General features: G+C 38.9%; 3 protein-coding genes across 10 annotated transcripts in view; 2 read left to right on the top strand and 1 right to left on the bottom strand.

Moving 5' to 3' along the window:
* Window positions 1–14,721, top strand: part of PSMD6 (proteasome 26S subunit, non-ATPase 6) — a 1,096,682-nt gene extending 1,081,961 nt beyond the window's left edge. The window contains exons 2-9 of one of the 2 annotated variants that reach the window (XM_050781250.1): window positions 1,910–2,110; window positions 2,866–3,071; window positions 6,262–6,407; window positions 6,664–6,883; window positions 6,996–7,104; window positions 11,711–11,879; window positions 14,289–14,366; window positions 14,517–14,721. In XM_050781250.1, the coding sequence (XP_050637207.1) occupies window positions 1,910–2,110; window positions 2,866–3,071; window positions 6,262–6,407; window positions 6,664–6,883; window positions 6,996–7,104; window positions 11,711–11,879; window positions 14,289–14,366; window positions 14,517–14,613 (1,226 nt within the window). In that variant the 3' untranslated portion in view covers window positions 14,614–14,721. Of the gene's footprint in view, window positions 1–1,909; window positions 2,111–2,147; window positions 2,255–2,865; window positions 3,072–6,261; window positions 6,408–6,663; window positions 6,884–6,995; window positions 7,105–11,710; window positions 11,880–14,288; window positions 14,367–14,516 lie in introns of those variants that run through there. The other variant, XM_050781251.1, reaches the window with a different exon arrangement.
* Window positions 1–26,045, top strand: part of THOC7 (THO complex subunit 7) — a 738,093-nt gene that overhangs the window by 545,712 nt on the left and 166,336 nt on the right. The window lies entirely within an intron of this gene.
* Window positions 13,043–26,045, bottom strand: part of ATXN7 (ataxin 7) — a 149,356-nt gene continuing 136,353 nt past the window's right edge. For 6 of the 7 annotated variants that reach the window (XM_050781218.1, XM_050781215.1, XM_050781214.1 and 3 more), the window contains one exon: window positions 21,703–25,707. In XM_050781218.1, coding sequence (XP_050637175.1) covers window positions 25,690–25,707 — 18 coding nt within the window. In that variant the 3' untranslated portion in view covers window positions 21,703–25,689. Of the gene's footprint in view, window positions 13,483–19,087; window positions 25,708–26,045 lie in introns of those variants that run through there. The other variant, XR_007723530.1, reaches the window with a different exon arrangement.

The raw sequence follows: 26,045 nt of genomic DNA, 5'->3' as shown, positions 1-26,045 counted from the left end.
TTTGGGAAGCTGAGGCGGCCGGATCACAAAGTCAGGAGCTCAAGACCAGCCTGGCCAATATGGTGAAACCCCGTCTCTACTAAACATGCAAAAATTGGCTGGGTGTGGTGGCGGGGGCCTGTAGTCCCAGCTACTTGGGAGGTTGAGGCAGGAGAATTGCTTGAACCCAGGAGGCAGAGGTTGCAGTGAGCCAAGATCACACCACTGCACTTCAGCCTGGGTGACAGAGGGAGACTCCATCTAAAAAAAAATAAATAAATAAAATGTGCGAGTATAGAATTATCATGTTAATATACTCAGGTGAGTTTTAAAGAAGCTATGCTTCTCTAGAATGTAAGTTCCAAAGACAGAGTTGTGGACAAAGAAGACAAAGAAGACAAAGTTGTGCTCTTCACTGCTGAGTCCTTGAGGCCTAAGACAGTGCCTGGTACTTTGTAACCATGCAACCATGTTTGTTGAATGACTAAATGAAAGATGTTTAGAAAGTTTTTCACCAAAAGTTTAGCAGTGGTGGAGAGCTATTTAATAGTAAATTTTTTTACTCTTCATATATTCTCTATCATTTGAGTTGTCTTCAAAATGCTTGTTTCATTTTTATAGAAACAAATAATACATTTAAATCATGTGATGATGCCTGCTGCCTTTGAGATGTGGCAGTCTCACCTGTTTCGGCGGCTATGTAAACTGGTTCAGCTCTTTTGGAAAACCATTTAACATTAAATATCCCCAAGTCACAAAATCCTTCTTTCCTTAGTCCATTATTCCTTCTTGGGAATTTATGTTAAGGAAAAAGATGCAAAACATGAAGTGATCTAGACATCCAAAGTCTTCATCTAAGTTTTTATATTACGTAAGTAAAAACTCTGGTCAACCTTAAAGATACCTCTAAGAGAGGGAAGAGTGAAAGTAAATTACGGTAAATCCATTAGATGGAATTTAGGCCAGGTAGGGTGGCTCACACCTGTAATCCCAGCACTTTGGGAGGCTGAGGCGGGCGGATCATTTAAGGTCAGAAGGTCAAGACCAGCCTGGCCAACATGGTGAAACCTCGTCTCTATTAAAAATACAAAAATTAGCCAGGCGTGGTGGTGCTGGCAGGCAGCACCTCGATTGAAGCTAGGAGGCAGAGGTTGCAGTGAGCCAAGATTGTGCCACTGCACTCCAGCCTGGGTGACAGAGCAAGACTCCGTTTCAAAAAAACAAAACAAAACGGAATTTAATGTAACCATGACCAACTCTGAAGATCTACAGCAATATAAACAAAAGGAGGCTGAAAATGCAGGCATGTAATGATTTGATTTAATTTATATGTAAACAAAACGACCACGCTGTTGTACTATGACGCAGAATCCTGGGTGCAGTTTTCTTCTAAAAACTGCAGAAAGAATGTGGATTTTAGAGTTCTAGATAGGGGTTTTCATTTAGGCCTTGCAACACGGCTGTTACATGACCTTGGTTGATCAGTTTCCCTAACCTCTTTGTGCCTCAGTTGTCTTACCTACTAAATAGGCTAATAGTACTACCTCGCAGCATGAAGATGATTTTAATGAGATGCGTAAGAGTAACGACTCGACAAACTATGGTGATTTTTTATTGATGCTGTTATTACATTTTCATTTTTCAAAAAATTTTAAGGTCCCATCAGTTACAAACAGAAAGTAAAATAGCTAAAAAGGGAGTGAGAAAGAGATTCAAGAAATTGGGCTTTTGAGTTGGGCCGCACCCACTCTGCGACTCCTCCGGGGCCTTGAGCGTGGAAAAGCCCGCGGTGACCACACTGGGGCGCAGGCGCCCAGGCCGGGCGACGCGTTCCCGGAGGTGTCCAGCAGAGGACGCTGCCGGCGGAGACGGAGCCGGAAGTTGGGCCGGAGGCGGCCGGGCGTATTCGCCGACTCCTCCCGCTTCCGCTGCCGTAGCCGGTCGGAACCGAGTTGTCTCCTGTCAGCCGCTGTTCCCATCGCCGCGATGCCGCTGGAGAACCTGGAGGAGGAGGGTCTGCCCAAGAACCCCGACTTGCGCATCGCGCAGCTGCGCTTCCTGCTCAGCCTGCCCGAGCACCGCGGAGACGCTGCCGTGCGCGACGAGCTGATGGCGGCCGTCCGCGATAACAGTGAGGCCCGCACGAGCGCCGAGTCAGCGGCCTAGGCCTGGGCCGTCCCCGCGTTCCGGAGCCTGCGGGGACTTTTTTTGATGGAGCTCCAGACCCCGGGGCGTCCCTCTGACGGGGTCTCCGAGACCAGGCCTGGCTTCTCCGGTCCTTAGGGTTTTGCTTTGGTTTGGGGATACCCTGGGGGACCTCGCCTTATCTCGGAGCTGTTGGCATTTCTGTGCGGCCTTCCCCTGTAAGGGCAGCTTGGAGGAGAGTCGTGAGGCATTAATATTTATCCCTGTGCTAGGCACAGAGTAAAGGCCCCGTGACTTACTGTCATTCGGGACTGCTCCCGGGCGCGGGGTATTCCAGCAGGAGAGTTCAGCTTGCCTGTGGAAGGAAATTTGGGTTCGGTTCTTTTTGGCCCTTCTATAGTGAATGTGAGTGTTTGAACATATGTGTGTATGTGTGTATAAAAAGTCTTTCCCTGTTTGAAGACTTTTGGAACAGAATCCGGCAAGAGCAAACCGAGGATTGCCCTCCCTCCAGCCCTAGTAGAGGTTGGCAGTGCCAGGATTGGCCCTCACGCAAACCTCCCACCAGCATACGTTTCATGTTTTGCCAAGTCGATTATTAAGCGCCATCCCATGCCTTCCTGTTAGTGGGGAAGAGACTGGTGGATGACTTATTGGGGGTCGGGGGGTGAAAGACTTGGGCCGACTTTGACTTGAGGGCACAAGTGTCCCCACTCACACATCCCTCTTTTTGCATGTCAGACATGGCTCCTTACTATGAAGCCTTGTGCAGATCCCTCGACTGGCAGATAGACGTGGACCTACTCAATAAAATGAAGAAGGCAAATGAAGACGAGTTGAAGCGTTTGGATGAGGAGCTGGAAGATGCAGAGAAGAATCTAGGAGAGAGCGAAATTCGCGATGCAATGATGGCAAAGGCCGAGTACCTCTGCCGGATAGGTGACAAAGTGAGTGGAGATGGTTTCCCCTCTCTGTAGTTAGTGTGGGCTAAAATTGGGGACTATTCCAGATAATCGTTTCTCATTAAAAAAATTAACTTCGTTTTAGAAAAAGTATAAAGGTAATCATGCTGCTTATACTAGTGAATCAATGTAAAGATGAAAAAGTCTCCATGAAATGCCTTGTCATTTCCCTAAACAGCAGCTAGGGCTGTATTCTTCCCCATTTCACCCCATGCCAATAAAAACGTAAGTGTAGATCCAGAGAATTTTATTTACTGCTTTTACAAAATTGGGATCATTTTCAGCAGTTTTCTCACTTGGTTGGGAAGCACTGGTCTGGTGTCTTTAGTACTTTACACGAGTAATACTTTCCTTAGCAGAAACTAAGAAACAGTATAGTAAATGCTGAAGTTCTGTTGATCTTTACTCTGTACCTTATTGTGCATTTATATAAACTTTTTAATATATTTTTTTTTGAGACGGAGTTTCACTCTTGCCACCCAGGCTGTAGTGCAATGGAGTGATTTTGGCTCACTGCAACCTCCACCTCCTGGGTTCAATCGATTCTCCTCCCTCAGCCTCCCGAGTAGCTGAGGCCGAGGGAGGTGTGCGCCACCGCACCCAGCTAATTTTTTTGTATTATTAGTAGAGACCCGGTTTCACCATGTTGGCCAGGCTAGTCTCGAACTCCTGAACCCCTGACCTCAGGTGATGCACCTGCCTTGGTCTCCGAAAGTGCTGGGATTATAGGCGTGAGCCACTGCACTCGGCCATAAAATCTTTTTTATGTAAAATTTTATATATAAAAATATAAATGCTCAATAAAAGAACAAATTAAAAAAAAATTAATACCTGCAGAAATTTTTGTCTTTTTTTTTTTTTTTTTGTACATGGGATCATAGTGTACTAGTGTACGGTCCTGTTTGCCCCTTTCATTCAGCATTATATTTAAGAGGTCTTTCCATATGTAAGAGGTCTTTCCATGCCAGCATACATAAATCTGGCTCATCCTGGTTAACTGCTGCCAAATGTTCCACAGTAGAGCTAGCTCTGGCATAGTTTGCCTGTTCAGCTGTTGTTGGACATGTGTGTTATTTTCATCTGTTTTTGCTTTAGCAAACTGCTGCTGTAAAAACATGCTTATGTATGTCTCTGTGTATATATGCTAGTGTTTCTCTAGGGTATAGTATATGAAACAATTGTTGGGATAATGTTTTTTTTTTTTTTTTTCTCCCAAATATGTGTGGCCTGTTGTTCTATATAACAGCCAGCTTACTCCACCATCAGGGCACCAGAGGGGTACCCACCATTACTGGATCTTTGAAATTTGAGTAACTGTGTAATAGTGGTTAAGGAAAGGGGCTTTGGCCGGGCGCGGTGGCTCAAGCCTGTAATCCCAGCACTTTGGGAGGCCGAGACGGGCGAATCACGAGTTCAGGAGATCGAGACCATCCTGGCTAACACGGTGAAACCCCGTCTCTACTAAAATACAAAAAAAATTAGCCGGGCGAGGTGGCGGGCGCCTGTACTCCCAGCTACTGGGGAGGCTGAGGCAGGAGAATGGCGTGAACCCGGGAGGCGGGGCTTGCAGTGAGCTGAGATCCGGGCGCTGCACTCCAGCCTGGGCAACAGAGCCAGACTCCGTCTCAAAAAAAAAAAAAAAAAAAAAAAAAAAAAAGAAAAAGGGCTTTGAATGTTCTTAATTTTAAATTATTTGCCTGGAAGTATTTAGATGTAGAATGACATGGTGCCAATATAAAAAAATAAAAATAGTGTCAGCTCTTGAATCAGATTGCCTGGGTTCTATTTTCAACCTTGGTAATTATGATTTATGAAACCCTCAGTTTCCTCATATGTAAAATAGGGGTACTGATAGTTTCTACTTAATGCAGATTAAAGATAGGAAAAAGCTTAGGCTGGTACCTAGCACATAATAAGTGCCTAAATGTTCTGTAATGTATATCTAAAACGAGGTTTTTTTCTCTTTTCTGGTTGTAAACTTAAGACTTGGTCATTGTAAAAATTTGGAAAATACATAAAAATTTAGAATTAGCTAGTGGTTTCCATTTACTTTTAAGCTGTGTGTTTGTGGTTTGGTTTTAAAGACTAATATATTACATATGAATGAGAAACTTCAAACTTTTCAGGTTTTGAAGAATTTCAACAAGGACATGCTTGAATCAATATCAGGAAGTTGTAAAATGTTCTTATTATATTTCCTCTGTGTTTATTAAATATCATTCTTCCAAAAAGAACTTTTCCCCTCCTATTTACTCTTTTTTTATATTTTTTTTTTATTTAGTATTACTAAATACTTAATGGACTTAGTGGGCTTTTATTATTCACTGTTACCACTGATGAGAGTCTTTATTCTTTATGGTGCTAAGTTTGTTGCAAATTTGTTAGTAGAGGCTCTTTCAAGACACTTTGTCCTTTTGACATATCTCATTAGTCTTATTTTCTGATAAAACAAAATGTCACAGGTTCACCTGTTATTTTCACTCCAATAAACCTAGAATTATCCATTTGTCCCAGGATCCCTGGTTCCTTTTAGTGGGGGATAGTATTTAAAAACCAAGATCTGAGTGCTACGTGTATCCATTGCTGTCTTCCCAGTCCCTTATAAATTTATGAAATATAACTAATAATTACATAAAACAAACCAGGCAGACACATACTGAAAACTACCAAGTGTGAATAAATTATTTTATTCACATTCTTGTCTTTAAAGCAAAGGAAACATCCCACAATGCTTTGAGAGAAAATTACATATTTACAAAATTAGTCATATTCTAATAGCGACTAAGATACAATTTCCAAAACCCTTCAGATATGATTATTTTGAAATAGTATATTGTGATTATTGAAGAGAGAAAACATTGAATATACAGAACAAAGAAAAATACTTAACAATTGTGAATATATTATATTTTTCTTAAATTGTTTTCCAGAATCTAAGTATATGCTTGGGCATTATGTATTTTTTATGCTTTATACAGGTAGAGAAAGTAGAATAATAAACCCTTGTGTACTTACCACCCAGCTTCAACAATTACCAGTTAATGGCCATCTTGCTGTACCTCTACCTCTACTCCTACCTGTTCCCCCAACTTTTGAAGAAAATCCCAGACAGCTGATAGCTTTTTTTTGGAAACTTGTAGCCTTTTCTCACCTATTGCCTTGGCTTTCTTGACAGGAGGGAGCTCTGACAGCCTTTCGCAAGACATATGACAAAACTGTGGCCCTGGGTCACCGATTGGATATTGTATTCTATCTCCTTAGGATTGGCTTATTTTATATGGATAATGATCTCATCACACGAAACACAGAAAAGGCGAAAAGGTACTTTCTAACAGTGGGATTATATTCTCTCTAAATTATGATGCTACAAATGAGAAGTTGATATAAGAAACTGCCTGTTTTGTTTATAGCCAGTAAGTTTGGTCAAATAATTGATGTACTTATTTAGTAAAATATTTTAAATATTTCCTTTTGGTTCAAGTTGTTAAAAGTTGTTTCCTCATTTCAAATAACAGAAAATTTTTTAAAACATGGCTTTGTGTTTCCAGACTATGATCTTACTGTTTTTATTTCATAGCTTAATAGAAGAAGGAGGAGACTGGGACAGGAGAAACCGCCTAAAAGTGTATCAGGGTCTTTATTGTGTGGCTATTCGTGATTTCAAACAGGCAGCTGAACTCTTCCTTGACACTGTTTCAACATTTACATCCTATGAACTCATGGATTATAAAACATTTGTGACTTACACTGTCTATGTCAGTATGATTGCCTTAGAAAGACCAGATCTCAGGGAAAAGGTAATGACCAAACTTTTATACTCAAATTTAAAGACTTTTTTTTGTTTCAATACACAAAATCATTAAAATGTACATTTTAAAATTTTGTATATATGTTTTTTAAAATACCTAGGTCATTAAAGGAGCAGAGATTCTTGAAGTGTTGCACAGTCTTCCAGCAGTTCGGCAGTATCTGTTTTCACTCTATGAATGCCGTTACTCTGTTTTCTTCCAATCATTAGGTAAGGATAGAATTGATATTTTTGATTATCTGTCTTACTCCTGATCCTATGTGCAAATAACCTCAGAAGATTTTTTACCTATCTGAGAAATGTAGTGTGTAGATAGCTGCATGTCTTTGATCAGTATTCCTAATGTGCCCAGTTTTGTTTAGAAAAGGGGTCATCAGATTGTGGCCTGCTGTATGGCCCAGGAGGTAAGAATGAATTTTGCATTTTTAAAGTGTTGTTTAAAAAAGGAGGATGTGACAGAGAGCTATGTAGCTTGCAAAGCCTAAAAATATTTACTCTCTGGCCCTTTGCTGAGGATATTTGCCAGACCCCTGGTTTAGCGTCGTAATGGGGTATAAGGCAAAAGTTAGCAAATGGCTATAAATATTGAACTTCATGGAGAAAGAAGTGAGGGAATTCTGAATGTGATTTGGGTTAGAGATTAATTGAACCTTGAATTCAGCAATAGGTTATTCTGTATGCAATAGCTAAATAGCTAAATCTTTGTGCTGATTTGCAAATCATTTTCAAGGGCTATGGGTTAAGAAAATAATCTGTTGAACATAATTGTATTCCTTCAAAGCTAGTTTATAGTGATCCTGCCTACACACATTTGCTTGTTTTTCCCTCTTGTTCCCATTCTTTCCTGGCTATTTGGTTTCCTAATAATGACCACAAACTATTAAGATGATAGAAGAATTAGCTTGCATCAAGTTGACCCAGGGGTCTTTCCAAAAACTTAAAATTTGACATTGATATAGTCTCTTGTTCATGCTGCAAATTTCAGAAGGTGTTTGGTTTAATAGATAGCATTGGTGAAAAGTGGGAATGGAGGATTCTAAATGATTACTGTTAATGTTTTTGCAGTGGCTTTTGGCCCAGTGTTTTTGGATGCTTTCTCCATGCATATAAATTGGGCTGCTTTGTGAGAATCCATAGTACTTACCTCAGGTAATGTAGGAACAGGTTTCTCCAGCATGATGAGTTACTCACTTGGCCTTATCTTCTCATACATACACATAAAGTTATGTTGCTTTTGTACATAAGGTTATATTGTAGAACTGCCCTTTTCCCTTTTTTATGCTTGGGGTCTCCTGGTCATCACTCAACTCAAATATAGAGCCCTTCCCTGCTTCCCTCAGTCAGAACAAATCTCTTACTTCTCTGCATTCCTGGGGCTCTTATTTTATGCCCCCTCCTTTAAAAAAATTGAAGTATAAATCACATACCATAAAATTACCTGAAGTGTACAATTCAGTAGTTTTTAGTGTGTTGGCAAGATTTTGAAAATAATAATTCCAGAACATCTTGATCACCCCAAAAGGAAACCCATACCCATTAGCAGTCACTCCCTATTCCTCCTTTCCCCCAGCCCCTGGCAACCACTGATCTACTTTATGTCTGTACGAATTTGCCTATTCTTGACATATCATCTAAGTGCAATCATAAAATATGTGGCTTTTTGTTCCTGGCTTTTCACTTGATAATGCTCTCACATTCATCCATGTTGTAGCATGTATCAGTACTTCATTTTGTTTTATAGCCAAATGATAGTCTGTTGTACGTATATACTACATTTTATTTATCCATTCATTAGTTCATAGATTTTTGGATTGATTGCACTTTTTGGCTACTATCAATAATGCTATAGTGAAGATTTGTGTACAGCTTTTTCTGTGGACATATGGAGTGGAATGGCTGCACTTTAATGGTAACCCTCTGATAAACTTTTTGAGTAACTGCCAGTTTTCCAAAGCAGGTGCCTGCACCATTTGACATTCGCATCAGCAGTGTGTGAGGGTCCCAGTGTTCCCACATCCAGTACTTACTATTTTCTTTTTGATTATAGGTATCATTGTGGGTGTGAAATGATATCTCATTGTAATTTTGTGTTTCTCTAATGACTATTTTCGTTGAGCATCTTTTCATATACTTACTGGCCACATGCCCCACTTGCTAAAACTTAGCACACTGTTTTGTGATAATTTCCTAGTTTGCCTCCTTTGCTAACTAGAATTTCTGGGAGCAGACCTTATGCTTTTTTTTTAATCTTCATAATGACCTGACAGCAGGATAGTACTTGGTACTAATGTGCTCTAAAATAATTCAATTGGAAAAGGAAGTAGTGTCCTTTTCTAGGTAATACCTGACTATATTTAGAAATCAAAAATAAACTGAGAAAGTGAAAGGTTTTGTATCTCACCTCACTCCCAAATCCATACACACATTCACTCACATAAAATTCTTCCCGAGACAATGATTTTAATATTTTGTTATATATCCTTCTAGACCTTTTATTCATTTATTATATGCACTTTAAAAAAGAAAAACATTTAAAAACCAAAGCTATAGGTACACATATACTATACACTATATGTATACTTTATATGATACAGTTGTAAACAGTATCATATAAAGAAGAAAAAGGCTTTCTCTAATGTATGATCACCAGTGTCCTTTCTCTAGAGGCAACTGCTGTTAATCAGGTTTTCAAGTGTGTCCTTCAGGGGTACTGTTACCCAGAGATACAGGCATGTAACACTTTTATGTATTGTGGATGTATTTTATACGCTGTTTTGTAAGTACCTTTTTTTCTCTTCACAAGTAATGTATCTTTTCATGTCACTATATATATAATTGGTCATTTAGTTTTTGAGTGGCTGTCGTGTACTAACATTGAGAATAGCAGCAAATTGAACAGGTAGTGTTCCTAGGAGCTTCACGTTATCCTTTCTTAAGGACTTCCTAGTATTTCAATGTATTGGCTATGCCATAATTTATCCTCTACTGACAGAAAACTAGGTTGTTTCCAGTTTTGCCCTATTATAAGCAACTCTGTTTTGAACACTCCAACAATGCATCCTTCCCACTTGTTATTTCCTTGGGAAAAAAGTCTAAGAAATTGAACTTTCCAAAGGTTAAATATATTGTGTCTTGACTACTGTTGCCCTCCAGAAATATGCCAGTTTATATTTACACAATTTATACTTCTCTCAATCTATAGCATTTGAGAGAGCCTGTCCCACCCTCTCCATACTCTTTGCCAGTCTGAGAGGACAGAAATAATTTTATTGATGTGTTATGCATTTCTCTTATTAGTGAGAATACGTACCATCTCATGGTTAGTGGCCATGGAACTCCATGTTGCTAAATCATGTGTTCCCTTGTTCATCTTTATCTGCCTTGATGTTGACCATCCTTTGCTTCTCACCACAGCTTTCTCTTGGTTCTGCAGTAACATGCTCTTGTTTTCTCTGGACCTACCTCCTCATCCACTGTTACACCTCTCAGTGACTGACTGCCTTAGACTGAGTTATTGCCCTTGTCTCTTATCTTCATTTTGTGCCATCAGTTAACGTTTGGATGGCAGTGATTGACAAATTCGTGTCTCCAGCCCCAAACTGGAGCACCAGACTCATGCCTTAATGCCTCCTTAGTGTCCTCACTTGGCTGTTTAATAGGCATATCCACTTGAACACTGCCAGCGTATGCTTAAATCCCAGCCTGACCCCCAACACTAAAAACAACTATTCTCCTTCTCCAGGGATTTCCATCTTGTTGAAACCACAAACATAAGTGTACTCTAGAGTCTCTTTTCTTGCTCACCTTCTGTATCCCTGTAGTTGTCTTCCTACTTGCATTACTGAGTCTGCCATCCTTTCTGTTCCTGGGCTTAACCATGCTTTTCCTGCCTTCAGACTTTTTTTTATCATTTACATTGCTCTGTGCTTAGCCAACCCCTCAAAGAGATATTCCCTATCCACTCCAATCCAGTGGGGGACTTGCTCGTCACTCTATCATGTTACTTTTATTTTCTTCACAGGATTTATCTTGTGTATTTGTTGATCTGTCTCTGCCCTTTGAAAATTTAGTCTTTGTGGCAGCAAGGATCTTGTCTTTTGGTTCACTGCTATATAACTATCTAGAGCAGTGATATACAGGAGTTATTCAGTAAAATAATTTATATTTGTGTGGATTGCTCATTAATCCTCTACATACATTTTACTGTTTGACTTCTAAAGACCTCTTTCTGGATCAAGGCCATTAACTCATCATTGTAAATAAATTTTCTAGTTTATCATTTGTCTTCAAACCTTGTTCATAGTGTTTTGTTATGTAGACTATTTACATGAACAAATAAACAGGAAATAGGAGTCATCAGTCTTTGCTTTCTTGCTTCTGAGTTTTGTTGCTGTTTGAAAATGTCTGGTTTATACCTTTTTCTGGTCTATATAAATCATTTTTCACTGCACCTGCTGTTTCTCTGTTAGAATTGTTTAAAAAATGAATTTTACTTTATTTTACTTAAGGCATAAGAAGTTCTCCATGGTTAAAATGTTAGTACGTGAACTTTGTCATCTGTGAACAGGTTCCTTTAGAAGCTGAGCTCTTTCTGCTGGTGATGTCAAATAGCCACCTGCTACTTAAGGATGATGTTTACATACCTGGCCTTCTTTATCACTGCTGTTGCTGCCACTGTTGATGACATGATGTGGCAGGGCAGTGAGAAGTTTGATACTTGTTCATCTATCTGTTGGACTCAACTAGTGTTGCTTTAGTTTTTAATCTTTTTGTCTGAAAAGGAGAGTCTTATAATTTGTCATTTTATTCATTGCAGCGGTTGTGGAACAGGAAATGAAAAAGGACTGGCTTTTTGCCCCTCATTATCGATACTATGTAAGAGAAATGAGAATTCATGCATACAGTCAGCTGCTGGAATCATACAGGTCATTAACCCTTGGCTATATGGCAGAAGCATTTGGTGTTGGTGTGGAATTCATTGATCAGTAAGTCTGAATAATGCCATGTTAATTGAAATTTTAAAGTTGCCTTTTAATACGTGAACTTGGTACAGTTTACTTGTTTACATTGGTTCCCTCAACCTTGACGGGGAGGGGGGAGGTTTTTTCCTCAGTATTATCAAAACATATATATCCTGTCGCCTCTGCCTTCCTCGTATCTGCCCCTTGCATTAACAGATAGGAAAATGAGTTGTAGTGACTCTTAAGTGATTTGTTAAAGGTCATTAGACCAGTTGTTACCAGAGTCGTCTTCTGTTACTTCTTTGTAGACCACACTGCAGCTATAGTAATGACTCTTAGATCTCGTATTTTACAGTTGGTCATATCCCCTCTGATAATTCCTTCCAGTTTTTAGGTTGCTGCTGCAATTCTGGTCAAATTGGTTGTTAAATGTGGGACTTTTAGTACTTGCATCAGTGATTGAACAACTACTTAATGAGCCATTACTGTATGTTTGGTATTGTTTTACAGCTCCCTCTTCACAGACTTTCATTGTAGTAGTAGGGAAGAGATGGCAAGGAAGCAAATATAAAAGGTAATTTCACATAGAAATGAACCTATGGAGATGAGAAAATGCTATCCTTACATATGGCATGCTTGAGGAGGTGAGGTTTGCTTTGAGATTTGAATTGAGAAGAGTCAGCCATATGGAGTCCTTCTGCATGCAGAAAAGGGGATAGAAAAGGCTAAGGCTTTGAGTCAGGAATAAGCTTGGATGTTGTAGGAACACAAAATGTCAGCGTGGCTCCAGCATCGTCGGGGGAGCAGTAGGAGATTGTGAAGATAATATATGGAGAGTTAGGTGATTTGTGTAGGGGCCTTGTAGGTCATGGAATGGAGTTTGAGTTTTAATTTAGGTTTGATAGGGAGCCACTGGAAGATTTTGAGCCCAAGTTACATGGTCCTATGCAGTGTCTTATATAGAGTAAGGTAGCAGAGAGACCAGTTGTGCTGTTTAGTAGCTCTTGGAGGAGATGTTACTGTGGCTTGGACGAGGGTGGTGAGAGTAGAGTTGGGGAAGAGACATACACAATATGGGATGTCCAGATGGTATCTAGATCGGTGGCTCCTACATGTAGGTGTTCTTAAATGTTGATGATGGTGTTTTCAGTGGTCCGCAGTGGAAACTTTAAATGAAGATGCATTTCTTTTAAATAAGACCATTTTCTTTTTACTATTTTTTAAATTTCAAACATCCATAACATTCTAAAGAATTGTACAGTACCTGTTAACATATTGTCACAATCTATACATTTTATGTTTTTTAACCGCTTCAAGGTAAGTTTCAGACACCAACACATTTTTTAAATGATCCTTACCAAAATAGAAGGCAGGTATCCCAAGATTTTGTTCCATTTCTGAATTCTAGTCTGTGAAATTGAAGTCAGATGACCACTCTCCAAGAGGGTTGTTCATTAGGGTGCAGGCTGGGCCTTATGAGTGTGTTTTTCATGAGTCAGTGGAAGGAGTGGCTTGTTGTGAGCAGTGCATGAGAAAAAGGGCTTGGCTTTCCTTCTTTTTCCAACTCTGTGGCCTTGGTCAGGTTATGTCTCTTCAGTATCTTAACTGTGATGTTTCAGTATCTTAACTGTGATGTGAAGATGATAAAGCCTTAATTAGTTAGGGGCACACACAGCAGTATTCCTTAAGTCATCTTGATGACAAGTGAATGCAAGGCAGCTGGTACCTTTCAGGTAGTAGCTGAATTCAGGTAGTATTTGAATTGTTCAGTTTTTTTTCCCTTCACGTTCTAAGACAAGCTTAAGAGGCAAGGGCTGCACCACTGAGCTCTAGTTGTTGTTACCTAAAAAGCCCTTGTTTTAAATTTCTGTGATACCTAAGAATTTCAAATCTGGGTTGTCATGGATTCTTCTTTTTTTCTCCCTTAAAAAATTACATTTTAGATGAAATCCCCTTTTTAAAAATGGGCAAAGCAATAATTCTGCATCATTTCTCGCCTCCCACTTGTTTAGACTAAGATATGTTGGAGAGGGAAGGGGTCATTGTTTTAGTAAATACTACTGCTGTTGATGTGTTTACCCATGGGCTGTGTTCCATAATTTTGTTTTAGGTCTTTTGTTTGAAACAGTTTACTACTTTATTACTTTGATCAGTTTTATTCCCTAATTTTTCCTAACCTACAGTTTTTCTCAGAGTACATATGAATGGTTTCATTGTTTGATCTACTTTCTATCTGAATAGGAACTTCTAGGATCATGTTTATTCTAGATGACTTAAAGCCTGCAATACATCAGGGACAACCTTAACTACTGCATATGCAATAACAAGCTTGAAGGGACGCTAAATGTTACAATTTTAAGACAGTATTGTAATGCAGTTTGCATTTTTCTAAGAATTTTCTATAAAGCTAATGCTGTTATTTTTTTTCTCTAGGGAACTGTCCAGGTTTATTGCTGCTGGGAGACTACACTGCAAAATAGATAAAGTGAATGAAATAGTAGAAACCAACAGGTACTCTCATTTTGTGTATCATTTGTTACATTGCTTAGAATAAGGGGCATTCCTAAATTTTAAGTGCCTTAAATGTTAAAAGTAGGTCAACTATTGTCATGGAGTAATGTGACTGGTAAATAATTCATTTTTTCTTGAATTTATTTATAGACCTGATAGCAAGAACTGGCAGTACCAAGAAACTATCAAGAAAGGAGATCTGCTACTAAACAGAGTTCAGAAACTTTCCAGAGTAATCAATATGTAAAGCCATGTAACAAAGGATTTCCTTTAGAGATAATTATTTGGAATTTTTATAGCTTACTTCACTATGTGCCCAGGTCACCTGTATAAAATAAATATGCATTGTTGTTTCTTTCCACTTATTTTTTCTTAAACACATATGCCTTGTAGAATGGGGTCCACTTATGTTAAAATACTGTCACTTGAATTATTCATTATTTAAAGTCTGGTTTATAGTGTTAATATTGCAGCTGGGTTCAGATCCTAAATGCCTCAGATGGTGACACAGCCCATTATTTCTTACCTGTAAGCTTCCTGATTTTTTAGAAGAGTACATACTATATAGTGGCCTACAATTAAACAGTGTCTCCCACTTAGTATACAAAAGATAGAAGATAATAAAATGTGTAATAAGCTTTCCCTCAGAAACAAGTAACCATATAGGACAGGAAGTTACCCTATTTTAGGACGCCGCCATAACCTGGATTACAGAATCTACCAAGGCCGATCTCAGTTTTCTAAAACCTTGTATGTAAATATTAGCAAATTGAATCTTTTTTCCAAAAGTAGGACCATAGTAATAGCAGTGAGGAAAACAAAGTTGTTCCCCTGTTTGAAACAAGTTATTACTTTATTAGTTTTATCAGTTTTTTTTTTCAGTGTGTCAGATAGGAATAAGTACTATAAGAAATATAAAACCAGATAGAGATACAGGGTGTAGGCTCTCTTCTGTGAGGTGTTGTGGAAGGCTTCTATGGTAAGGTGACATTTAAGTGAAAAGGAGGGAGAGCCCATGCACATATGGAGGGAAGAAAGACAGGGAAAGTCACTGGTAATTTTAAGTGCAGATTTGGCTTACCTTTTAAGTCTCACTATGGCATTTGGTGGCATGGATTGTAGAGGCAGCTGGATTTGCTAAAAGATTAGAATGGGGTGAGGAGGATGAGGGGGAGAAAATTTATCAGAGGAGATGCTAAGCTTTTTGGCTTAAGTGAAAGATGCCAGAGATACTAGTGACCTTAATGAGCAGTTTTGGTAGAGGTGAGTTCAGAAGAGAATGGCAAATGGCATTTTACTGTAAAAGGCAGGGGAAGGAAAGAAGAGTTTTGAGTGTTTTTGTTTTAAAGAGCATTTACTGATGGGAATGATCCCTGTTAACATATTAGTAGAAAAAACACATGATCTCATTTGATGGAAAATTATTTGATACAATTCAACATTTCTTCATGATAAAAACTCTTCAGTAGACTATGAATAATAGGCTGGGAAATCAAAGCCCTATCACAAGGTAATTAATGGCAAAATATTAGAAGCATTATCTTAAAAGTGAAGACAGTGGCTCTCATCGCTGGAAGAAGAGCCGTTGGTTATATGCCAAGGAAAGCAATGTGGCCAGAGCGCTGTTTTCAAAGGAGTTTCCTGTAGGCACTATGGTGGAGGGAAGGCTTTTAAAATGCTGAATATGCCTAAAGTATTTGAGAATATCCACCTATGAATTTCTAAAAATGCTTATCTAGAAAACATTTCTTGAAGAAAAAAACCTCAGCTTTTTGGGTTTCTACAGAAAACCAAAGCTAGTCAGGAATGCAAAGGTGGCTTCTGAATGTTACAAAGTTGCAGTTGGTCACCCACAGGCTGCAACTGGCACACCCTAAATACTTTTTGCAAGAAAAAAATTTATAGTCACCACGTAAAAGTTGATAGTTTAAAAACCACATATCTAGCTTCTCTGGAAAAAGGAAAGATTAGGCTAACTCTGGACTCATGCTCCAATAAGCTAAGCGACAAGCATAGCTTGTTTTCCAGTGTGCCCCAGTCCACCCAGTCTGTTCATATACACTGCCTGTCTGCCTGGCCCCTGTTGGCATTTGAGTTTGTTATCCCTGCACTATCCCCAATATTGTACATGTGAAGTTGATGGTTAAAAGTCTCCTGTGTTAATCAACTAGGACAGGGGTGTCCAATATTCTGGTTTCCCTGGGCCACACTGGAAGAACTGTCTTGGGTGCCACACAAAATACACTTAGTTGATGAGCTCAAAACAAAAAAGAAACACCTCAAATGTTTTAAGAAAATTTACACGTGTGTTGGGCCACATTCAAAGCTGTTGTGGGCTGTGGGTTGGACAAGCTTGAGCTAGGAGAAACTATCCAAATAATTCTTAACCATCTTGTCTCTAGTAGCTTTAATTGATAACAGCTTGTTTTTTGAAAGTCTTACTTTTCTGCTTTTATTCAAGAAGGGTACTTCACAATATGAAAATAAGATTATGAAATGATAGTTATATTTGCAGAGCGACAGAGCTAAAACAGTTATACATAGTTCCTTTTTCATGTTGGTAAATGTTTTCTTTTTCATGTTGGTAAATGTTTTCTTTTGAAGTTGGAAACAGTCTTATTTTTAACCCTGGTTTCAGTCAAAATTATCCTAGTGTGAAATGACATCACCAGGATAAACTATCTTTTGTGGTTATTTTTAAAGCAAAAATGCCAGTTTCTCTTACCTCAATAAAATTTGATTTTATAGCAAATCTATCCAGTAAGAGATAAATATTTTAAAGCTATGTCAAAGTATAGTAATCTATTTCCTGTATTAGAAATAATAGCTTTAGGTCAATTTTTAACTTACTAAATAGCAGTGTCTCTTAGGACAGAAACAGTGTAAAAACCACTTTTGTTAAGCACCCAGCTTTTACCTGCCCCGGACAGCTAGAAGGATACCTACAACTTGATCACTGAGCATGCAATACTCCAATACACTTAGGATTTTGTGACTGAATACATTTGGTCTTTTATAACCTGACCAAACATTAATTGATAAAAGGCTACTAATCATTAGCAAATCATTTCTGTAATTTCATATTCTGAATTAGTCCTTGGTGCTGCCGTTAACCTAATGTTTTTAAGAGGATGAATAGTTGACAGTTGAAATACCTGCCCCCATGATTATGGGGAAAAAGGGTGGAGGGAACTATGATAATCCCTGGCCTTCCCAATGCTACATAAACTTGTAGTTGCTGGTAACAAACCTGTGCCTCCACAGTGGCAATGGGGCAGTGAGGTAAAATCCCCATCTGGAAAACATGAAAAGCTCTGACAATCACTAGTTTTGGTTTCAAAGCTATAGAGCCACAGATTTGCATTATGCTTGTGTTTCTGAAGGAATATAAAGGCTATCAGGAATTTGTAGCAATCTGATCCAGGCCATTTTAACCTTGACATACATGGTCAAAGGGTGTAACTTTTTTTTTTTTTCCATTTAAAAATCTCTTACAGTGGCGTAACTTTCCCTGTACAAATTGGGTTTAAGAAACAAGAGGGACAATTTGCTATTCAATGAGCCTTTAATCCAACCATTATATATCCCCTTTCCCTTGAAGAGACCATTTAGTTAAGACTACCAGCAGGTGGCACCTCGACAACTTTACCAACCTTGCCTTTTAGAGGTGACCAGAGACCTGTGCTTTTCCAAAGTACTGTTATACGTGTAATTAGTATAATATCAATGTGGGGAAACTCTACCTTTGGTTTTTGAGGACTCTGCTTTTCTTGAAATCCTCTGGGTTAGAGATTGTTTATTCATATGCACCTCAGTTCACTGTTTCCTAGTCCTTTGCTTGTTCTCCTGGCCATTATGTTTCCACCTTCTTTCAAAATACCATCTCTTTGAAGCTGCTTACAACCCAGCAACACCATCAACTCACTGTGCTCACTGTCCTCAATCACACATCTCCAAGTCACTCTGCCCTCTTCCATGCAGATCATCCCAGAACCAAGTAGCTGCCTCAGTCTTCCTCCCAACCCTAACTAATTTGAAATGGACAACCTATACAACACCCTTGGCTTCACAGTTCCTCAACCTGAATTCCAGTGCTCTTTTCCTTCATGCTGCTTCTGTCCACTGCCATGGTTTCCACCCAGGAATCACAAGCACATCTAGCCAGTTCTGCTTTTGAAAATAATACTGGAATTCCAATTCCTCCATTCCCTGTCCTATTCCTAAAAGTGCTGTATCACTTTGATAACTCTGGCCCCTGGATCCCACCTTGTAGCCCCTCACTTTTATTGGCCACATGGAATTGAATGTGGACTTTGCTCTGTGACCCTGAACAAATCAATTGTCTAATCACAGAAAAAGTTACCTGGAAGGAGATTCCTAAGATCTAACAAGAAGGTAATTCCAATCAAACCAGTGTCTTAAGAGCACCTGCATAGATTCTACGTGGTGGGCTTCCAGTTCTCTTCCCTGAATACACAATTCAGACCATCATCAATCACTCAGTCACATCTTCACTCGTACTCTTCTTTGGCAATCTCCCTGCCCAAGTTCTAACTTTTCCACCCAACCCAATACATGCTGTTCCAATTATCCTGGACTAAACAGCAGGATAATAAAACATTACCTAAATGGGTAGATGGCATTGATAATTATAATGGAATCGACTCTAAACTTCTAACCCTGTAACCATCTCAATCTCACCCTTCTCTGCCTTTCCTTACCTCTCTGACTTTTTACTCTAGTGCTCTTCTCCGTTTGTCTTCATGAAAATAGTCTTCTCCAAGGTCTTGTCCTGGGTTTTCTCTCTGGGCCATGGAGGATGGGCTTCAGGTTTGTGATATCCTGGAGGCGGAATATAAACATGTGGTGTGCCTGTGCCTCGGTCAGACAGGATCCATAACTTCATGTGATTCCTGGAGCCTAAGGAGGGGAAAAATTAAGAATCACTGTTCTGACAGGCTTGAATTATCCTGGATCTGCCACCTATTTGTCATGGGACCTTAAGCAAGATACCTTCTTAGGAGTTCCTCATCAGTATGATTGGAATCAAAATACCTGCCCTATGAGGGCTTCGTAAAAGAGAGGATATATATAAAATGCTTGGCACAGTGTCGGGCATATTAAGTACTTAACTAGAGAAGTATTATTTTAACATAATAAGCCAAATCGAATAGCTACCTAATTTCCCCAGGTAAACTCATCTACCCTTATGACCTCATTGATCATCTAAAAGTGAAAGACAACTCTCCATCTTTATTTTCCAGCTTAAACCTCCCTCCTAAGGTCCATCCAGCCTGTACAGCCAGCTGGGCACTAAACCACAATTTCCCACCAGCAGCTCAAATCTATCGTCATGTCTTTTTCCTTCTCTATTGCCATATCACACACTTCACTTAAAGCTCAATTGGTTTGGCCAAGCTAAAAACCTGAAGTCTTCTTAGACTCACTCTTCCCTTTAATGTTGAATAGAATTAGACCTCAAGGCCTGTTGGTTCTACTTCTAAAAGATTTCTGAAATCAGTATCAGGTATCCTCATGGTCAGCCTTAGTTTGGAAACTTAATAGCTCTTACCTGGATTACAATGGCTTTGTAACTTATTTTTGTCCGAGGTTCTCACCTGTTGATTCTGTCTTCCATTGGTACTGGGGAGCCATAGGTGGCAGAGATGTTTTTTTGACAGAGTATTAAATTACAAGTGATTCTCCCCTCTGGAGACTTTTTCTTCGGCTGATAGCCTCACTCTTCCTTACCTCCTAAGAGATATTCTAGTTCACGGGTTTTGGATGTAGAAAATGAGGATAACAAGTGCCAAGAATACAGCCCTACAAGGTGAAAGACTACTTTAATTAACTTCCATTAACAACAGAAGCAAGAACTTCTTACAAGAAAGAGGAGACTAAGAAAGGAGTGAGAAGGGAGAGGAACTTAGACTTGATTTAGGGGAGTGCTTTTTGTTAGGACCGGGGACAGGGGCAGGTAAAGACAGATCGTTGAGGCAAAAGAGAGTGAGAATTCAAGAGATGGGGAAAGAGACTTAAGTGCTTCTTTGATTTTCCAAAGTTTTCAGTACAGATTTGAATGGCTTTGACTTTTGGCAGCTGCACGGTGCTAGGACTGGACCATGAAGTATCTCTGGGCTCTGAGAGTTACATTTGGGTTAATCTAAGCCTGATCCCATGTGTTCCTGGATGAGGCCCCATGACATTTAAGGTCCTTGACAGTCTGACACCAGCTTTTCTAACCCTATAAGGCCCTTCCATCCAGCAGAATTCCTGCAGAATTATTCTCTATCCCTCAACATCTTCATACCCACGTTCGACGCATTTGCTCCATCTGCCTAGAATCTTAATCTTGTCTGCCTTTCTGCCTGGTGAAATCCCACATACGCCAAGATCCAACACTGCTAAACCCTTTTCCTTGAGTTGGGATCATCTTGTTATGCAGGGCCGGGATACCTGCAAGGGAATGGAATTAAAAAGGGTAAGAGATTGACTTAGCAGTTGAACCTTTTCTTGGGAGGTTTGAGGACATCCATGGTGAAAGGATTTACCTACAGAGAGCACCTCATGATTAGATTTGTGGCAAGTACTGAGTGGGTGGCTGACTTAAGTTAAGGAGGGAATGGGAAGTCCATAAGGCAGTAGGAACTGAAGCCAACATGACTCTCTCATATCAGCAGTTGCTGATCAAAAAAAAATCAACATTTTTGCTAATATACAAAGCAGTTGCTCCTCTTATTTTAAGCAACAAAAATAATTTATCAGAATGATTTGCAAACAGTAAAAATGTCTGGATTTCTAGAGGTAAATGATTATGCTGTGTTCCAAATAATACTAAAATGCACTTGTATTGCCAGTAAGGAAGATATGTAAAAGGAAGAGATTAGACCAGGTCTGGATAAAAAGCTTATCTTAAATCAAAACTACATGTCATCAATTTTGCACCTAAGTACAAACAGAATGTGTTTCTCAATCCATCAACTCCCTCTTGTTTCCTTCACAAACATGCAAGGCCAGAATACAGCAGTGTTCACTGTTTACAGAGTTGCTAATTTATCCAAGGCAAAGCTTTGTGCCTGCAAATGGAAACATCCCCTGGTCTTAGAATTATTTAGCTTATGTAAGAGGGAGGCTAAAGTGAAGGGGCTTCACAAGGGTGTTCAATGCCAAAAGTGATGAAAAGTCAGAGTAGACTGAAAGGGTTTAGTATCACGAGGCAGAAACATGTAAAATATTTCATGCAGCCAACCTTATTTATTGAGAAGTCCTAATTTTATTGCCCGTTAAGTAACATGTTTGTTCCACAAGCTAATTTCTTATAAAGCAAAGCACAACCTTTTCTTATAAATAGTATAAATTATTTTATTTACAGAAACTTGTTACAAAACAAATAGACTATATATTTCTTCTCTTTTAAATATCCAAAGTAATTTTCTATCCCTTGACATTTGTTCATGTTCTATACAGCAGCCAACACAAAGTCCAGCTGAGATGCTCTTGATTATGTGTACAAATTATCAAACTATTCACACGTTTTTAACACAGGAGATTGCTTTTATAACCAAGCTCAAAAAAAAAAAAAAAAGCAAAATGCTTTCAAGGCCCTACATTCACACTGACAGTATGTAGTGCTCATTTAAATGATCTGAAAATGTAAAATGTTTTGCACAAAATGTAAAAATGATTATTTTCTGCTAAACAAACTTTTTAACAATATTTTTTCAAAGCCCAATCCCCCCAAACCCCCGGACAGAATGAGCGACATTAAGAAATTCCTTGGCAACAGAACTCTTACAGGAAGACAGCTGCCTTTATAAGTTACATTTTTCAAATTATACATTTTTTTCATGTTCTCAGAGGTACTTGTTTGTATTATATTTTTGGAATACAAAATATTTTAAATATTTTATTTTAAATTGTATTTCATGAGTGAGTAACAAACCGGACACATCGTGTAAGTTGCTGGCTGACAAAAAGATCTGCAACCCTTGGTGCCACCAGGCAATCCATCACCAAATGAATTACTATGAACCAAAAGGTCTTAATTTTAAAATACCTTATAAAATTACCAGCATGGGTGGTTTTCAACTCCTCCCCTAAAATTTTAGAAACAATATTTACGTGGAAAAAAGCAAACTCCAAAAGTTCAACTGAACATTCAAGTCTTTTTAAAGAGATTCTGTCTAAGCTTAAAACTAGGTTCAGGCACTTTCAGTTTTTTCCATTAGTTTTAAACCACATCACATACTAACATACATGTGCTCAGAGTATACACACACACACACACACACAATCACACACTCTCACACATAAAATACTAACAAAAGAAAAGCAGTGTGTCACTTAGTTACATGTAGTCTATCGGGAAACCAGGCAACCAGGAAGAAGCAATGCCCACTTCATCTGTATGAATCCACTCCCAAGACACTAAAAGGGACAAAGACTTTTCACAGAACAGAGGCATCCCTTAAAACTGTAAAGGAGGCAGGTTCTAGAACTATTGGCTTGGCAGTGAACCACTTCAAATTATAAAAAGGTATTTACTTTTATTAATTAATAAATAAATACTAGATGATCTCAATTGTACCAAAACAGGATATCAGAAAAAAAGACCTGTGCAAAAATACATATTTAAATATGTACAATTCATTTTTAACAAAATATGTCTTCTGAAATAGGGATACTTCCATATTTATAATAGAACAAGAAATTCCAAAATAAAGATACAAAAGTAGGTTTTGTATAATTCTTTGTTCATCATTGCAGCACTTTTTTTTTTTTTTGTAAGTTAAGAAAACTGCAGGAGTTGTCATGAAATTCTATTGGAAAGAATATAAAAATTATCTTGGTTTTAAATTGATACCAAAGTCTGTCTAGAAACAACCCAACCACTGTAAATTTGGTTTTTGCAAGTTAATTTAATTCAAAAAAATACTTGTACTCCCGTGTTTTAAATGGTCTTAATTGTTCATCATCATAAAAAGTAGTTGTAGGAGAAAATAAAATATTTGAACAGTCTAAAATTTAATAGCACTGTTTAGAATAGGTCTGTTTGTGGCAGGCAGAATCCAAAATGGCTAATTTCCTAATCCCGATGCTCTGTGTATTACCGGGAGACATAATGAAATTCAATTAAAACCTCAGTCTAAGAAATCAAATGTTCAATACTTGCTAATCTAAATATCTACATTGTTCTGAATCAACTTGTTATCATGGATCCTATTCACATCTTTCGGAACAACATGATCTCTCTGTAAATTCCATTGCTAAAGGCAACTTTATTTATAACCATCAAGTCCTCTTGGCTCTGAAAATAAATTCTACCCATACCCCATTGCACTTGTCACCAAGGAATCAACTAGGTACGTTCTGATTCCCTCTCACCTCCTCTCTCTTCCCCGACTGGGATGGAAACCACATTGATTTATCCTAACTATGCCAAACTGGCCCATCCATGCCCTCTCCTTACTAAGCTCTCCTGTAGTATCATTTTAAAAACATTTACTGATTGATTGCATAATAATTGAACAAGATACTGTTCTCTCCTTCCTTTAAAAAAAATCAGTATTTTACATCAATTTATAGCTAAAGTATCTGCATAAAGTTTTTGTTTTCTTACATAATAAGAATAATTCTGTAGCAATTCACATTATTAGGCTGGTAACCAAGTTTATTCATTCTACCTGTTGTTGACTTGAAATTCCCTGAAACTGAAGTTTGAAACCCAAGAACTGTAGGGAAAAAAGGATGTACTGACTGGCTCTCATCAGGCCCTGGCCAGGGCAATGATCAGTGCCATGGAAATTTTACCCTGTGTTCGGCAACTTTTGTGTGTTCTTCTAAGCAACAGTGCCTGGTTCTCGTGTCAGAAGCCTGTAGTGGTGGAAGCCCCCATTTAAAGGCTCTGGCTCATACCCGAATTCAATGACACCTTCTCCAAGCAATGCGGTTTTAACGTATTAAGGTCTTTCTTTAGGGTTGGGGTACTAGAAAAAAAATCCTAGAGGGCTCCAAAACTCTCAGGAAGATGGCTGGTATAATCCCAAGAAAGGAGGGTGTGGGTCAGGGCAATCCTATACACACATCACAAAAGACCTTCAGATCGGGACTTACATGTTCTCCAACTCCCTTCCCTTGGTGTCTGCTCTCGTCCCCAACCACATCCAAATAAACATCTGGAGTGGCATGAAGGGGAGTGCATACAAAACCACACAATGCCAGAAGTGCTTGAAGTGGAAACCTACATTTAGTCCCAGGACAGTATCCAAAGAGGAAAACAAGGGTAATGCAGAGAGTGCCTTGGAAACATTTAAATGTATCTAATAATGTCACTTTAAAAGGTGACTTTCAAAAATAGACTAGGTAGGACAACCAACCCAATCTGACATACTGTTTACCATGAAAACTTAATGGATTAAGAAAATTTCTTCTCTTTGGAAATCTTGAAAAAAGTTTTTTCTCCCTATAGTGATTTTAACTTCCTCATTCCCACCCTCCCCCGACCCAATTTGGCCTTCCTTTCTCAAAACTAGCTTGCATTCTCTTTCTTAAAACAAAAACAAAAACAAAATCACACAGAATTGCTTTTGTATCATGAAAAGTAAGTCTCCAAAATAATTTATGCTTGCTGTCTGGGCATCGAAAATCTCAAACCAGTTTGTAAGTTAGAAACTTCTGACAGTTTCTTTTCCCAAATTACTTTCAAAAGGCTGGGCTACTTTGTCATGGTGCCTTGGGCTAACATCCGTATTTCATTCCTGGAACACTGCTATCAAAATCTAAAGCCTAATTCCCTTCTTCAGAGGGTTGCTCAGGATGCAGCCCTCTGTCCTCTGGAAGGTTTCTGGTCTCCAGTTAAGGTGCCTAACTGCTGGAGAGTGACCTATAGATGACAGTGTTAAAAAAAAAAATGGTAGTAAAAGGAAGGAGGGAGAAAGGTCTACAGTAACGCTCTTGCGAAAACATTCTTTTGCCCAGCCAATCTACTTGAAGAGTGGCTCCGTGATATACTGCAAGTTAAAAAACAAAACAAAAACAAAAACTTCTCACAGATTGGTACAAGCAGTCCAGACCACTTTAACACTGATAAAAGCAATTCGGTGGCTGAACTTGATCCAGTGTCCTTTATGAGTACTCACTGCTAGAGACATAGCTTCAGGGAAATCCTCTGTTAAAACAACAGCCAGGCAGGTTTCTACCCTTGAGGCCCACAGGAGGTTGGGAAAACAGACTCAAAGGCATCGTGGAGTCCAGAGTGCTGAGTGGAGGTGTAACTTGTCCTCAAAAGTGTCCGCATTATTCCTCCCCGTGCTATTTTCAGCTGTCAGGGACGTGCCTTTGGCTTTCAAAAAAGAGGGGGTGGGGAAATAATGAAAAGGTAAGTAAGCGTTTACACACTGCACTCTCTTGATTCTAAACAAGAATATTCCAAAGGCTGCACACTACTAAAGTCTCCATTGACTAAGTGACACCAGGAACAGTCAGCTATAGAATTTGGCCTTAGCTTTCAAATGCCTTCACTATTACTGGGCACAATCATTGCAAAGATTTACTTCTAGACAACTGGCTAGAAGAGATGCAGGCATGGGTTTCTAGCTTAGAGAAAAGGCTCTTATGTTTGCCTGTTAGTTTTATTTACTGATTTTGTGTCCTTGAAGGTATTCCAGGTTGTTAACTGAG

The sequence above is a fragment of the Macaca thibetana genome, chromosome 2, assembly GCF_024542745.1.
Source record: "Macaca thibetana thibetana isolate TM-01 chromosome 2, ASM2454274v1, whole genome shotgun sequence".
Classification (NCBI taxonomy): domain Eukaryota; kingdom Metazoa; phylum Chordata; class Mammalia; order Primates; family Cercopithecidae; genus Macaca; species Macaca thibetana.
The sequence above is the reverse complement of the archived record's forward strand: the minus strand, read 5'-3'. Positions and strand labels throughout refer to the sequence as shown.